Source organism: Lichenostomus cassidix, chromosome 3 (assembly GCF_008360975.1).
Source record: "Lichenostomus cassidix isolate B80296 chromosome 3, HeHo_3.0, whole genome shotgun sequence".
Taxonomy (NCBI): Eukaryota; Metazoa; Chordata; class Aves; order Passeriformes; family Meliphagidae; genus Lichenostomus; species Lichenostomus cassidix.
In genome coordinates, this window is record NC_139483.1 from 42325690 (window position 1) to 42341063 (window position 15374).

The 15374-nt window shown below is 38.0% G+C and overlaps 1 protein-coding gene across 1 annotated transcript in view; it reads right to left on the bottom strand.

Moving 5' to 3' along the window:
* PCNX2 (pecanex 2) overlaps positions 1 to 15374 on the bottom strand; it is a 151868-nt gene that overhangs the window by 66108 nt on the left and 70386 nt on the right. Inside the window, exons 18-21 of the mRNA XM_085055491.1 lie at positions 12955 to 13047; positions 12311 to 12461; positions 8069 to 8210; positions 4440 to 4617 (exon numbers count right to left, since the gene is read on the bottom strand). Coding sequence (XP_084911617.1) covers positions 4440 to 4617; positions 8069 to 8210; positions 12311 to 12461; positions 12955 to 13047 — 564 coding nt within the window. The remainder of the gene's footprint in view (positions 1 to 4439; positions 4618 to 8068; positions 8211 to 12310; positions 12462 to 12954; positions 13048 to 15374) is intronic.

Here is a 15374-nt window from a genome sequence, read left to right on the forward strand (position 1 = left end):
TCAACAAAGCACCAAGAAGGTCAATGCACTTGGCAGCACTTTCTCATAAAATGAAGGAAAACAAGATGACACACATAACTTCTTTCCTGTCCAAGGGATTGTGTTGTGGATGTTGAAAGTTAAGCCTGATCAGCACAGGTCTGCCAGGTTGCTACAAATTGGCTGCCTTAGATAGGTCTACTTTGACAAAGATCATCTTTCATAAATGTGTGGTCTTGGATACTACTGCAGAAAGACTATACAGAAAAATTCTTATAAAAATGCAGATTCCTTATTAGCTGGAAAATGTATTCTCAGAAAGTAGAAAAATATCAAACAGGGAAATTGTATACTTAAGTGAGCGCAGCAGGAGTAAGAGTACTTAGGCAAATAAATTCAGTGTTAATGAAGGCAAATTTAACAAGCTCTGCTTCTTTGATTACTTTGCCTTATGCATGAAGACAAATTCAGAACCCTCAGAAGACCTGATGATAAGAAAATACAAGGTGATTTCATATTTTTGTATTGCTAATTAGTTCATCCACACACACAAATTAAGAGGCCATTAAACTGCCTGACAGTAACATACAAGACCCTGAAAAAGATAAGAAGTTGTAGTCCTATACATTAGAAGGTTAATGACACTGGGCCTTATTCCCATTCACATCTGTGTAGTAGATGAGTGTGCAAGCTAGGGGTGGCTCGCTCTTTAGGGCTTAAAGGAAGCTACACAGATTTGTCAAAAATCCATATTCTAAGTGCAGGTATAATTTCCCAGCTGTGCTCTAGAGATGAAAGAGTTGCTGGTAAGAGCCAGTTTAGCAGCATGCTCCCAGCAGGGAAGAGACTGGCAAAAAAACCCACTACTCTTGTAGCAGTCAAGAGCATAATAGTATAGCCAGAAGAATCCACAGTGACACTACCAAGTTTTTTGCTGTCTTTGCTCCTTCAGCTCAACATTAGCTCTACTTGAGGTTCCAAAAGCAGTTCAGGAAGATATTAGGACTCCTTTCCACCAGCAAAATTTAGAGGATGCCTGTGACACTTGGTGACATGGAAAACCATATTTTTAACAAAGCACAGCAAAAGAGCTGGGGACAAGTCTTGCCCTAAGCACCCTTGTTAACATTCAGCCAGTTCCAAACTGATATCCTTGCTCTTTGAATGAGTTGCACTTGCTTCTACCTCTCACTTGAAATACCAGCTCATTCTTGAACAGCTACTCCAGACATCCTTTAAAAGTATCTAACACATCTGCCAAGGAAGGCAGTGGTGGGTACATTACTATTCTGCTTTTTGTTTGTTTGCTTTTATCACACTGAAGAAAAATGGACTGGATGAGCTATAAAAACACTTTACCATCCACATGCTCTTCCTCTCATAGGTTTTGCACGTGTTTAAGTTTTTTCCTCAGTTACATATTATGTCAGTAGACAGCAAAAGGATGGAAGAAAGGCCCACCTTTTAATTAGTTCCAAATAGTTTATTCAAACCATTTAATATTTCCACTTTTTTTTACCCTGTTACAGAATGAGTCTCAGAATATTTCCTACTGTTAAAAGTCTAGGAAGAAATCGCCTAAGTTCTATTATATATATTCCATCTTTGTTATGCCTGTGAAGAGTATATTCTCAGGTTTTTTGTGAGTTTCCATTTTCACTTAATATGAACATTCTTATTAACCTTTGCACTGACATTATCTCCTAAAACATCCAGGGAGAATAACTGGCTCATTTGAGAAGTTTACATGGAGTCACGTAGACCAAGACTGTCTCGATTATGTGGTTTGACTTCCTGCAGAATATACATCAGAGCATTACACCCACACATCTTGAATGAGCAACCACATACTTCTAAAAGGCCATTCAGCTCTGATTTAAAGATTATAGACAACAGGAGTTTTGGGCAGAAGAATCCCAGGTTGTAGTCAAGGACACAGCCCGAACTCTCTACATGGAAAGTCTTATCTTAAGAAAGATGGAGAAGTCTTGTTTCACTTGAATTGAAAGCTGCAGTCATTCCAAAAACAAGTAAGGAAATCTTTCCTAAATGTTTGTCTTGCTGTCTTCCCAAGGCAATTTGAAATACAAAATAGCACACTCTGCATATGCCTAATCAACACTTAGTGTTTTCACATTGTGTGAACTGTCAAAATGTACACAGCTAATCATTTTTAAAAAAGAATTGAATCAACTGTGTCACATTAGTCCTATGATGTTAAAAAGACAAAAAATCCAAAGTGATTAAATAAATTCTCAGGAATAGAACTGAATAGGCTCTCTTGTTCTGTGTGTTACCTGAGTGTGGGAGTTTTGGCTAACAGAAATGAAAATCTGTGAGCAGCAATTCGGACTTCCATGTCCCAACTTGCTCAGGGAGCAGTACCCTCATTTGGAGCCTGATTTGACTAAATTACAATAAATCAACTGCACAATGGGGAAAATAAGGGAAGCACTATCAGTGAGATACTCAGAAATACTCTACCAAACATTATTAGCAAAACTTTATTCCACATAATCTGAGTCAAGAGTGACTACTGCAGTCGTGAATGTCTGCAGTTTAATTCTAAAAAAATTTAGATTTTCTTCCCCAGTGCCTGGAAAACGAAAAAAATATTACCACTGTGCTCTGAAAGCATGCAAAGATTTTTGTGGGGTAACTTTGCTTAAAAATTGCCATCACTATGACTAAGACACAGCACTTCTAGTGTTCCCTAATTATGAGGGTGGTAAATTGACATTTTCAATGTGCAAACAGAAAGCAGTCATGACTCTGTAATAAATTCTGCATAGCTAAAGGTGACAGTAATAGACAGTATTTCAGATCTTGTTTTTATTTTTAAAAATAATTGCAAACATAAAAATGACTGAAATACAGGCAGAATCTGTGAAGACCCATAAAGGTTTCAGGAACAAAGGTGGACACAGCTTCCTTAGGGCCTATAGTGTGAGATAAACACACATCATCGTTATCCTCAATGATCATTTCCTTTACTGAAGTTCCACAATGCTGAGCTAATTAAAGCTCAAACCTTAATTAGGGTAAAGAAAACTTATGCCCTTTATGATTTGAAATTAAAAGGAATTTAATTGCTATCATCTGCAATGCTATTTTTCATATTGGCTCTAATAATCACTGTGAAACTGTGCACATGCTTTTGTAACATAAATAATTCAACCGTTTGACTTAGAATTTTTTTAATGGAACAAGGACAATTCCACTTGCTGAACTAATGACCTGCAAAATTTCACATACTGCTAGAGAGAGAAAGGAGAATAACAGGTCTGAGGGTGAAGGCTTGAAGCAGGTGAAGCTTCTGTTGGAGTGTGGTCCAAGATTTCAACAAAAACAGTGAGCTCAAGTTTTCTCACCAAGTTGTGCCTCCTCTTTTCTCCTCCTCCATTAGAGCAGCACAGAAGTAAACTAGGAAAAGCATTTGATTTTTCCTTCACTCTTTCCATGAATGACTGGGAACTCCCAATGTAACACCAATGAGCTGGCCTGAAGCTTCCAGGTGGGCATGGACAGCAGTATGAGCTGTTGCCCCTCGTGCAGAAGGGCTAAACATCTCCAAGGTGCATGCAGCCAACAATACGGAACAATGTCTTTCTCCTCTCAGAAACTTAGTGATGCTAGCTGGGTCATACTCACACATATAGTAGGAATATTTTAGAAAAAGAAACCAAGCAAAGAAGCCTGACGAAAAAACCCCAAAAAAGCAAATAACAACAAAACCAAACACCTCACCAGAGTTATCCCTGGATCAATATTTTCAAATCTTGAGCACTTTCTCATGTTTTCTCCAGCTATCAGTTAAGCCTGCTTCTATCAGTAAAACAGCTTACAAACAGGGTCTGACCTGACTGATGCAGAAAGGGTTTTGTAGTTTTTAAGTAAACTCAACTCAAGCACACTTCAAGGGTTAACAGTGTAACAGAGAGGAAGGAGCTCTGAGGTTAAGGTTAAGGGCATCATCACAAGGATAACAGACTGAAAATAGGAAAAGAAAAATGTTAAGGCTGACATTAGGAAAACATTTATTATCATGAGGATGATTAGATAATGGAATAATTTCCCAAAGGAAGTTGTTGAGTCAACCACTAGAGGCATTCAAAGGAAACCAAGATAAAAACACCAGGCGATTGATCTGGAGGGCAGCCCTGCACTAATGACCCAAGAGGCTCTTTGAAATTTATTGAGGATTTGTCTCTTGAACAATTCTGAACTTTACATAGCAACATGTGAAAAAAAAGTAGATTAAAAACATTGCACAAACCCAGAAAAAAAACACTTAAACATAGAAATTTTTTCATTGTAACAGATTTTTTCCTCTATAGTACCAACAATATGAGTCTATACATGCATTTATTACTTCTAAAAAGTCCTAACACATACTGATCAGCCAAGTGACATTGAGAAGATATATTTTATAAAGAAATTACAAGAGCTCTAAAACTTGCCTTATGAAACACAATGGACATCATGAAGAAATCCAGCAAGAAATTTTCTGAAATGTCTCTGTAGTCAAATCGGAAGAAGATTACAGTAAAGCTCAAAGTAACAAATTGATTAATAGGATTACAGAATGAGGAGCGGAGGAGTTTCATTCCAGCAACTGTTATCAGGATAATATCACAGCTGTAAGAAAAGCAGAGAGAAAAACCTAATCAAGTCATAAGACATCAAATTAAGAAGCTCATAAATACAAATATCTGTACCAGATGTATTTTAGATTGCCATGCATATCTAAATCTACGTATCTTATTTATTAAAAGAATATAGAATTAATATCAGAAATCAGAATTTGTTTTACTTATAGGCAACTTTGTATTTTCCCCTTATCATTATCACACACTCATAAGCTGTAAAAAAGAATGAACTCTATACTAAAAAGGGTAGTAATGACTACTAAAACCCAAGAATCTAGACCAGACATTTTTATATCCCTCTTAAAATAAAATTTCAGTCTGGGAAATATCTTGGCACTTTCATTAATACCTTACTTTAATTTGAAATAAAAATCTTGAACTCCATTTTTTTTTATTACAAGAAATTTCACTTGATGACAGAATTTATAATTTTACTCGTAATTTCATTATGCACTGCCAAAATTCTGGATAGAAACACACGTAGATGTGAAGTGCTTGAAATTGTTACCGGCATTCTCGATCAGAAAGTTGACTATTTTATATAGTAGTTCATCAGACGAAACGAAATTGTGTTGTACCTATGTCATCCAAAACCTGGGGACTTCAACATATAATGAGTGACAAAGTAGGCCAGGTATTTGCAAAATACACAGAAGGTTTTCCTCTATCCTGCTGCTAACCAGGAGAATACCTGCTGCCATGACTGACACTTGGCAGGCTAGAAAGCTCTCAAGAGGTTTTCACCATTCTAGCAAGATTCCTGTTTCCAGGTTGATTTTATTTTATGTGGCATTTATTCATTATTGTGTATCTCCCATAATGCAGATGCAACTTCATTTGAGTGCTGGTCATTCTAAAGGATCAGCAGGGCATTACTGTTGGAATTAAATGCCAAGCTTACCTTATTTTCCACCTCGTCAAAGCTGTTCTTTTCAATTTGCCCCACATTTCTGAATGGGAAACCTAGCGACTAAGCTAAATAGATTCTGAAGCCACCAGAAGCCATCCCTGTATGAACCAGTTGTATCTCTCACTTTTCAGAAAGAAGAAAATTCTTGCAACATGGAGAAATTTTCACATGGAAATTTACAGATCATAGAGCAAAAGGAAGACTTTTCTGTCACTATGCCTGTTACCACAAGTAAAATCTCACCAAAAAATGACATTTTATAAAATAATGCATTCAGAGGTAACAGAAAGTATTTTCCTCATTATCCTGCTTTAAAAATACTGCCCCACAAGATGCTTTTCCTGGGACCTTAACTTCAGGGAAAAGATATAAGAGAGCACGGGAAGGGGGGCTGATATCAAGCACCTCTGTGGCAGGTAACAGGGGCAGGCATTGTCAGCATGGATCCTGCTAATAACCAGCACATCAGGGTCTGGCAAGCTCAAGCAAACTCCTGACTATAAAGGAGCTGTTCTGCCTTCTCAAGAAGCAAACTGCTTCACTCCATTAAAACACAAAGCAAGGTGAAGCTTCTTTAAAAAATAAAGTCAATGTGAGGAAAACTCTAACATCAAATCACACAAAATTTACCATCTCAGACACTTTCAGACACAGAGTGGGAGAATGTCTTCCCTTCCCTACAGCATGATGCCATCTGATCCTCGGGAGGTCAATAACTAAGGAATGTTCCAGGAACAGAAAATAGGTATCTATGCATTAAAGAACACCAAGTACAACCCTTAGTAACACTGTATATGGAAATAGCAAGGAGAATCCAGGATCCCTCACGGGCTTACAGAGTTAAGAAAGAGGTAGGATCTGAAGATGAATGCTTTGTTTGCGGCATTTGGATGGCAGCTGTAGGGAGAATATATTAAAGAGGAGAGCCAGAGGAAAAGGGATACTGGGAGGTTCACGGATAGACCTGAGTTTCAAGGAAAAGGACAAAACATGTTTCGCATACGTGATCACACAGACACAAGGGGGATGGGGAAGGAAAGGATTGCTCTGGTATTCCCCCACAGGCCAAACAATCAGAGGCAGACAAATGTAATTACTTTCTTTAATCTCAAGACTTCTGGGGGTCTGAGTCATTTCTTCTGAACACTTGAGGGAGGTGATACTTTAGAGTGCAATCTAGCTTGGAGGAATGACTATGTAAAAATAGCACCTTCCTAACCCTACACATTTGCTCCGTGCATGAATTCAGTCACGTCTTCTAACTAGTAACAAATTACATTCTGAATACTTTCAATTCTCCCAGCCTTGCAGAACTAAATGGAGCGATGAGTGTGGATTCAGTGTCACCCTGGACAATCCACCTGAACGCTTGAAGCACCTTGCCTGTAGCATCTTCTGAGTGCCTGGGGGGAAAAAGGTCAGTGGGGAACTACAGAGGCTATCAGTGAGTGATTGGTGAGAGTCTCCCATCTCCCAGGAAAAGTAGTTGTCTGGGAGAAATATGCAGAAAATTTGACTAATGCCCTAGTCCAATTTTCAGCCCCTGAAAGCAGAGGCCGCCTTTTCCTTACAGTTGTGTAGTTCCTAAAGCTGTGTTGCTCCTCAAGAGAGAGAAATAATTAAATCAACATTCAATTTTTACATCACAGTTTTTTTATCTAATATATGAAATTAAGAATCTGTATTATTATGAATACTGAGGAACCCTCCCCCACCTCCCAGCAGTTTTTCTTGCTACTGGAACATTCCAAGGCTGTTTCTTTGTTTTATCATCTGCATCACTGTCATTCTGATAAAAAGACTGCAGAAACTCTGCTCACTGGGGATACTGCAGTCACTATGCCTGCTGAAAACCTGCAGTAGGCAAGTCACTGACTAAAATACTTACCATAAAAGGCTGTCTGCAAGGATCATACTGTGAGACCATGGATCAGCATCACCAGTTCTGCTTAATATCTAAGACATCAGACTTCATCAAAACTTGTATCCCTCCCTACCTTTCTCACACCACTCTTAATGCAGGACTACCCACCCTTCTACACTGTTTAATATTTTATTCAGTCCTGCCTTAAAAGACTTGTGTGGTGAAGCTTCTGATAACTCCTCTGGGAGACTACGGCAGAGTGTTAAAAATCCTCAGTTAGGAAATGTTTCCTGATATCCAGCCTAGATTTCTCATTTTCATCTGATTAATTCTAGTTACCCACTGAGTTTATGCCCATCAAACACCTGCAGCCTGGTATAGTGTATCTTGTTTTTAATTGACATTTAGACCTTCCATATATATCTATATATAGCTCTTTAATCTTTTAATTTCATTCTCTCTCACTGGAGACATATTTTAGTGTGCTAAGGTAGTTTCGCATTTTTCTTGCGGCAAAGCCCATGATTATTGTATTCTGAACTAATATGCATGAAAGCAAACTGTGACAAGATTACAGGCTTATTTAAAAACAAATTCCATTTCTCAGTCTTCAGTCTAAAACCAAATATTCTACTGATCACATGCTTTGAGTTATAATCTACTTACTGTGTACCAAGCTTCTTGTATTTACTAATTGAGAAAGCATCAATGGTGAGTGCATTCAGTATTATGGCTGGATATAAAATGTATTTCTCAAAGCACTGTAGCCACACATAAAGCCTTTCAAACCACATCAAATGAGCAGCATCTGAAATAGAAATTCAGGTAACAGATCTTGTCATCAAATTATCAGCGTTTTTTGCACTGTAATACCATAGAAGACACAAGTTAGCTCACATTAATAAATACAGTCAACCACCTAATTTATGAAACAATGGAATTCATAATTCTTTGGCAATAGAGAAATAAATTTGTTCTCTGAGTTTAGAGAGTATCTCTCCTGCTGCTTATAACTGCACTCCTAAGACACACTCAGAAACAATAAAAGATAGTACATGCTAGAAGGTGGTTTTTACATCATCCAATTATTTAGTCACTATATTAAATAGTACTTTTAGCAGATGTAATAACCCCAAGGAGGCCCTCTCCAGCTCTGGCACTGACCTGGTGAATGACCTAGGAAACCTCATTTGAACTCTGTGCCTCCACTTCGCCATCTTATAGTAGCAAAACACTGTTCATTAGACTGTCAATTATCACGGACCTCATCCATACGTGAAACACCTCTTGAGATCTAAAGACTCAAGAATTATCCAGGAGCTAGAAACTGCCACAGATGTTTCCCAAAACACCTAAACAGACACTGTAAAAAGTATCTGCCAGAATCACATCTCACATAATCCTTCACTAAGGAATAGCTTTTTTTGCAGTAGACTTTTCTAACAATACCACAGTGCTTAATATGAGTCTTAAATGAGAACTGAATACTCCATACAATGCAACTGCTATGAGAACTTAGGCGAACTGAGTGCAGAATCAGTTGTGTACAGGAAAAAAAAAAAGTCTTTATCCTCAAGTGAGCTCAGCTACACAAGGTTGTTGGAAAAACAGTGAACACAAAAAGGCAAAAGTTGGTATTGACTCAGAAATAAATGTGCCAGCTACTGAATCTCCAATAATCATCCCTGCAGAAATGAAAACAATTATATATTGACAGCCCCCTCTCCCTTACACACCTTGTCAATGACAGACAAAGACATGCTGAATCAACAGATTTCTGTGTTCTACAGGCACAGTTGTATATTGCATAGGCTAAGAGAAAGATCTAAAAGCAATCCTTCCAAATTAGGTTGAAGTCATGCTTTGCCAGTACTTTAAGTTAAGGCAATGCTCTTGCAAAAAATCCCCCTTCAGAAAATATAACTAACTTCTGTTTCGTGTCATAACATAAAAATATTTCCTCCTCATTACCTAAAGACCACCTCCTAAAGATTCATACACACAGCAAAATGACCATTTTGGAACCTAGCTGTTCTTCTCTGTTCCTCTCTCCTCCTCCTAAATCCAAGAGGTCCACTCAAGAGCTTCATCCATGTCTCTGTGTAAGAATTTGAGCTTCACCAGGAGAGGTGCATGTCACGCAGACCAAAAAGAAGGTAGGTGCAGGAGCAGAGAGAGATCTGCATCAGACAATGCAGACAGAAAAAAGAGCTCACTTCAGCAGGGCACCAGGGAAAGATGTGGATGATTTGAAAATGGCTTACATGAACCTGAGGGGTGTAACAGCAGTAATGGGGAGGAAGGAGAGAAAAAATAGCCCAGTATATCAGGGTTTCTTTCTCATTTAGTCCTGCATTAGTCTCTACACATCTATTATAACATAAGCTCATACATCTTGACCTCAGCCTTTCTTCCTGCAGCCAGGAAAAACAATGACAAGTAATAGTTATCTCACAGGGGCATCACGAGAACTGGTCTGCTAATTACTATTCTATGGAACACCTTAAAGTTTGAGCAGCTCATCCAGAGTCTATAAAACAAAGGCAGGAATAAACTTGTGGAATTGTCATTGCCAGTTGTTTGTCTAATTGCAAGCAGTCATTTGTCTTTCCATAGCACTGCCCTTGACAAAAAAATAGAAAGATTAAAATTAAAATCCATGCAGTAAAAACCCCTCACAGACATCTTTTTTTGTGTACTTGTCCTTTCATTGTCTGTGCCTGACAACAACGGGGTACTACTGTCCTTTTTCCAAGTTTCTCTTTCTATACAAGCAGGGAACATTTTAAAGTTCGGTTCCTACATTTTTATTACAGGACAAAAGAAAGAAGACAGCCCCTGTCAGACATATCTATCAAAGGGATTACCTTTTCCACAGTCTGTCTCAGAACATGATAAAAATCCTCTGCAGTAGCCCAAGGGACTGAATTTTTTTTTTTTTTACTCTTGTTTTCTAACACACAACACCAGCTACATTGCAATAATACTTAGACCCCAAAGTATAGAAATGGACCATATATAAATGAGGACTGCAAAAGAAGAAAAAAAAAACCTGTTGCCCACAGCAGGCAGCATGAGAAATGCAGCTGGATCTCAAAACAGAAGGAAACCCATTTGTGGAAATCAGTGCAGCAGGTCTCTACCTTCAACCTTTTCAAATGCTGAGTCACTGCATTTAGGAAAACAATGTTTTCTGACAAATGAAGACAGACTTAATCAGGACAAGGCAAAGAAATTCTACAATGGTCATTTATGATTAAGTGCTGAAACAAACAGTATAACTTGGGTATTTATCGCAATTAGTGGTTATCAGGGACAAGAAGTCCTGGATACTCTTTTCAGTTGGACATGATGCTTAATAAGATTTATATTTCTATTACACTTTCCTTGGCATATTGCAGTAAAAGTTATAAGGCAACTTTCAATCTAGTGTCTTAGGTACTGTTTTATACCCAACCCTTGTTTGGAAAGTAATCGTTTTGAAACACATAATTTATGTTAAATAAAAAAGATTTAAATCCTTAATGTATGGTTTTGCAGAGAGTGAGCTGAACTCTTTTGTCATCTAGCTGAAAAACAGACTAAAGTACCTCCACAAACTGTTCTGACAATGCTATCTTCAAACACTTCAGAAACAGATATTGAGAATTACTAAGCCGTGGGATCCGTCAAGAAATGACAAGCAAGTTTTTGGATTGTAGCAAAGGCAAGAAGAGAGCTGGGGCGGAGTGGGGAAGCTTTGCTTCTCAAAGCACACTGCCTGCGTCAGAAATAACTCCATCAGAACAGGAAATCAGATCTTGACATACTAAAATACTGACTGATATGCACATGTATCAAGGCACTACCACTCAAGCCAGCAGACATTAGCAAGAACAAATCTCAAAGAAAACCTCAGCTCCTTTCAATTTTAATGTTTCTCTAAAACTGTTACGATTGAAATTAGAACTCTTAAATTGCACTACACTTGCTGATATGTCAGAAAGTAGAAAAAAAAACCGTCTCAATTTCATCAATCCTTGAAGTTTTTAAATTATGTAAAATGCCAACGTATTAGTCATGAACTGTAACAAGTCAAGCAACACAGCAAGTAACAGTACTGTAATGTAAAAACAAAAGGAGATCAGACAGTGGCTCGTGAACGATCGATCACATAACGGCCTGTAAAATGGCCAAGGGACAGGAACATTTGACATAGAAGGACAAACAGAGAGCTGGGATTGCTTAACCTTGAGAAGAGAAAGCCTCAGGGGGCATCTTATTAATTCCTGCCTGGGATATTTTTGTGGTATAAATACCTGATGGGGAAAGTAAAGTTGATGGAACCACTCTGTTCTCCGTAGAGGTCAGCGACCACAGTGACCAAGGAAATGGGGACAAATTAGAAACCCAATTTCCATTTCCAATCCATTTCAAATCATTTTCAATAAAAAAAAAAAGTACCAAAACCAACAAACAAAAAAAGCAGAAAAAAAAACCCATCAAAAAACCCCAAACACCACAACTCAAAGCAACCTTTCTTACTGTAAGGATGATAGAAAGCAATTACAGGTTGTCCAGAAAGGTTGCAGAGTCTCCCTGCTTGAAAACCCTAAAAGCGGGACACAGCCTCGAGCTACATGCTCTAGCTGACCCTGCTCTGAGCAGGGGCATCAGACTAGACAATCTCCAGAGGTGTCTGCCTGGTCTCAGCCCATCTGTGCATTGGTCTCAGAACACAACTCCTACGGGTTCACAGATCTGCTGGCAGTCCGGTGGAAAAATTAAAACAATCAGCTACATGTGCTACTCAAAAATAAAACCATAATTTATTCTCGCTGCTTTGTTACTTCTGGATTTTTATTTCTTCAAACCAAGGCAAGCTGGAAGTCATTGTATCCACTGTTTAGAAAAGACTTTATTACAAACCTCTCACTTCCCGCTGCTGGTGCTCTTTGCTTTTGAGTATGGGGTGGGAGATCCACAGCCAGGGGTGATGCTTGCGGAGCTGAGGAAGGATGTAATGTGTTACAAATCCCACAGTCCATGCTAAAGCAAATAGGACAATGCTGAGAAATGGCTGGGCCAAGGCAGAAAGAAAAAGAAATATGGTTATAATTCGCAAGCAACATTTTTATATGCATGTTTTAAACATTAACAGTTTCTATAATTGTATTTTCATGCAAAAATTTTTATTCCTATGTTCAAATTCTTGACCCTTGGCGAATATGGATTTTGACATATGCAATTTGCACACACAATTAATCAATTTTTTCCTCCATGATTGGAGAAAAGAAGGCAAAATGTCAGGCTTATTCATTCTGTCCCCTGGGTTTCACATCATAAGAGTGGGGGAGATTTAAGGAAAGAGATGTCAAGTAAGTCATACTAAAATTAATACAAATATCCAGAAACTAACTGCTTTGCACATATAATAATGTTATCATGACCACTACATACATTTTCACTAACTTCTCTTCCAACAGTCTCTGTTCATTCCAGTTAAAGCACCCTGTGGTTTTGCATAAGAGATATAATATCTTAAAGGGGGAAAAATAAAGATAGGTACACACCCTCAGTGACAGAAACACAGTACTGGCACTGACAGCAAACGAGAGAACAGCAGCTGCTGTGCAGACAATGAGATCCGATTTCAAGATTTCTTTCTGTGAAAATAATAATTTTATACAAAATTAGTAAGGCAGCACTACTTTAACCAAAGCAAATTACTCTGTTCTCAATTACTTACACTCTGCATTGTGATAAGGCTAATCAGCTCTCCCTAATACGAAGGTATTTTCTCAACTCTGCTTTTGGAAATTATTTCTTCACACTCTATGTGTGTTGAAGTAATCACATTTAATTCTTCATGCCTAATTTTGAATTATATTTTTAAATAAAAAAATTATAATATTGGAGTAATGAATGCAATACATTTTAATACTGAGTCTGATTCTGCTTAAGGAATATAACTCTTTTCCATTATGACACTCTTACTTTTGGGAATCAAAATTCTGGTTCCATTTCCTATTTGCAAGAACTGATGTGTCTTAAAATTCCCTTTCTCTTGCATTACCAAAACAAGCCATGCTTTTCTGCAATGTCTTCTACGACACAACATTAATACATTTATTATGTTCTAAAACAACATGTCCCATTCTCTGATTTTCTTTATTGGAAATCAAATTTCAACAAGATTTTGTGGATTTTAGACAAGGCCTTTTCTAGTGTCATTGAATGATAACAAAAGGATGTCTGCCTTTATGTAAAGATCTGTAACTACAGTAGGAGTAACTTGGTTTCCAAAGATTAGAAAAATATCACTGTCTTTACAGCCCATTTTTCTTGTGATTAAAATGTCATTCTCAGTAAACAAATAAACAAGATAGCTTGTGATCTGTGTGCTCTTCTGAATTGTACTTCAGAGGTCACCCAAATGCTTTTGTGAGTAAATTAAAATCTTGTCTTGGATTTATGAGAAGGGCATTTAGGTTCAGCACTCAATACTGCTGCTAAGTTACCAAATGAGTAACTATTTGTAGCTCTTGGTTTAGAAACTGACTTCTGCTTTAATTCAAAGATATCTAGAAACAACATGTGAAAAGCAAAACTTCTGCTAGAACTAGAGATTCATCTGATTTCCTGGTCCTGCAATGTAGGCTTAATGTATCTCATCAGAGAAAATGAAAGAAAACTAAAATCACAATGGTACAGCAAACCTTTGAAAAAAGGAGATAAAAAAAAAGCAAGCAGACCCAGCGAACAACAGAAGGGCTGCGAATTACCAGGGAAGCTGGTAGCAACCTCTATATTTAGGCTGCCTATCACTCCCTGTTATGAAAGATGCTTCTCAGTAAAAGGTCACCAGCATCAGCACTTCCACTTACTGCAGCAGCCTTTTGAAATGCAGCAGGACTAAAAAGCCTTCAGGCTCAGAAAGTACTTTTGCTTTGTCCCAGGAAACTCCAGTCTGGTTTAGCTGAAATCTCAAGCCACCACCATCTTTGCCCTTCCCAGGCTGCTCAGGAGCACACATGTACCTCCAAAAGAGCAGTGTTCCCTCCACCCTGAGACATTCTTCTCTGGACAGCCCTCTGCTCTGCGTGGGCTACATGTGGTGGGAAGGTGTAGGAGCAGAGTTAGGTCTTTGTAACTCCTCCTGACCATCTTTTCAAAGCATAGCCCTGCTAGCCTTTCTCCTTGGCTGTCACATTTAACAGAACCACAGCATGAGGGAGCTCACAGGAAAAGCCTTCTCTTCCCTGACTACACCTTTGATCCCTGCCTGTCCCCACAGGTCTTCTCTGTTCAGTTCCAACTTTCTCTTGCCAGCAAGCTGTCTATCCCTCTCTAACTCAAGGGGTTTTAGTAGGTGGAGCAGTACTGAAAAAACATGGTCTAATAAAAATGGAAAAGGGAATTATTGCCAACGCATGCAATGGAAAGGATTTTTTTTTAACCTTTACAGATATTTTTAAAGATGTTGCGTACAAAATCTATGTAAAGCAGCAGTATCTGAGAAAATTAGGCAGTGTCAAATTTATATGGCACTATTTCAGCCCTTTTGTGAATACACAGTATGAAAAGTCTTGATCAAGTATCATTTTCTGCACAGCTGAATTCAACTACTCAATAGTCTAAAACAAGCTTCTAAGAACAACAAACACACTCCAATCATGTTCACAAGCTCTTCTGTACAACCCCAAAAGACTTACTATTAAAATAACTGATTTCTCTCACAATCAGATGACTGAAGTAGTTACCACTTTAAAAACTATATAAATTATTAAGAATTTAGCTTTAAAATCAGCAGAAGTGATAACAATGCATATTTCAGGGAGAGGTGGCATCCTAACTTTCCATTCTGGCCAGATCACCAAAGACAGTTTTTTTAAACATTACATTCAGAAGGGAACATGTTAGACAAATTATACTGGACAGGACTTGTAATTCCCATCTTTCCCATTTTGCAATTGTCCTTTTCAAAGTGCTC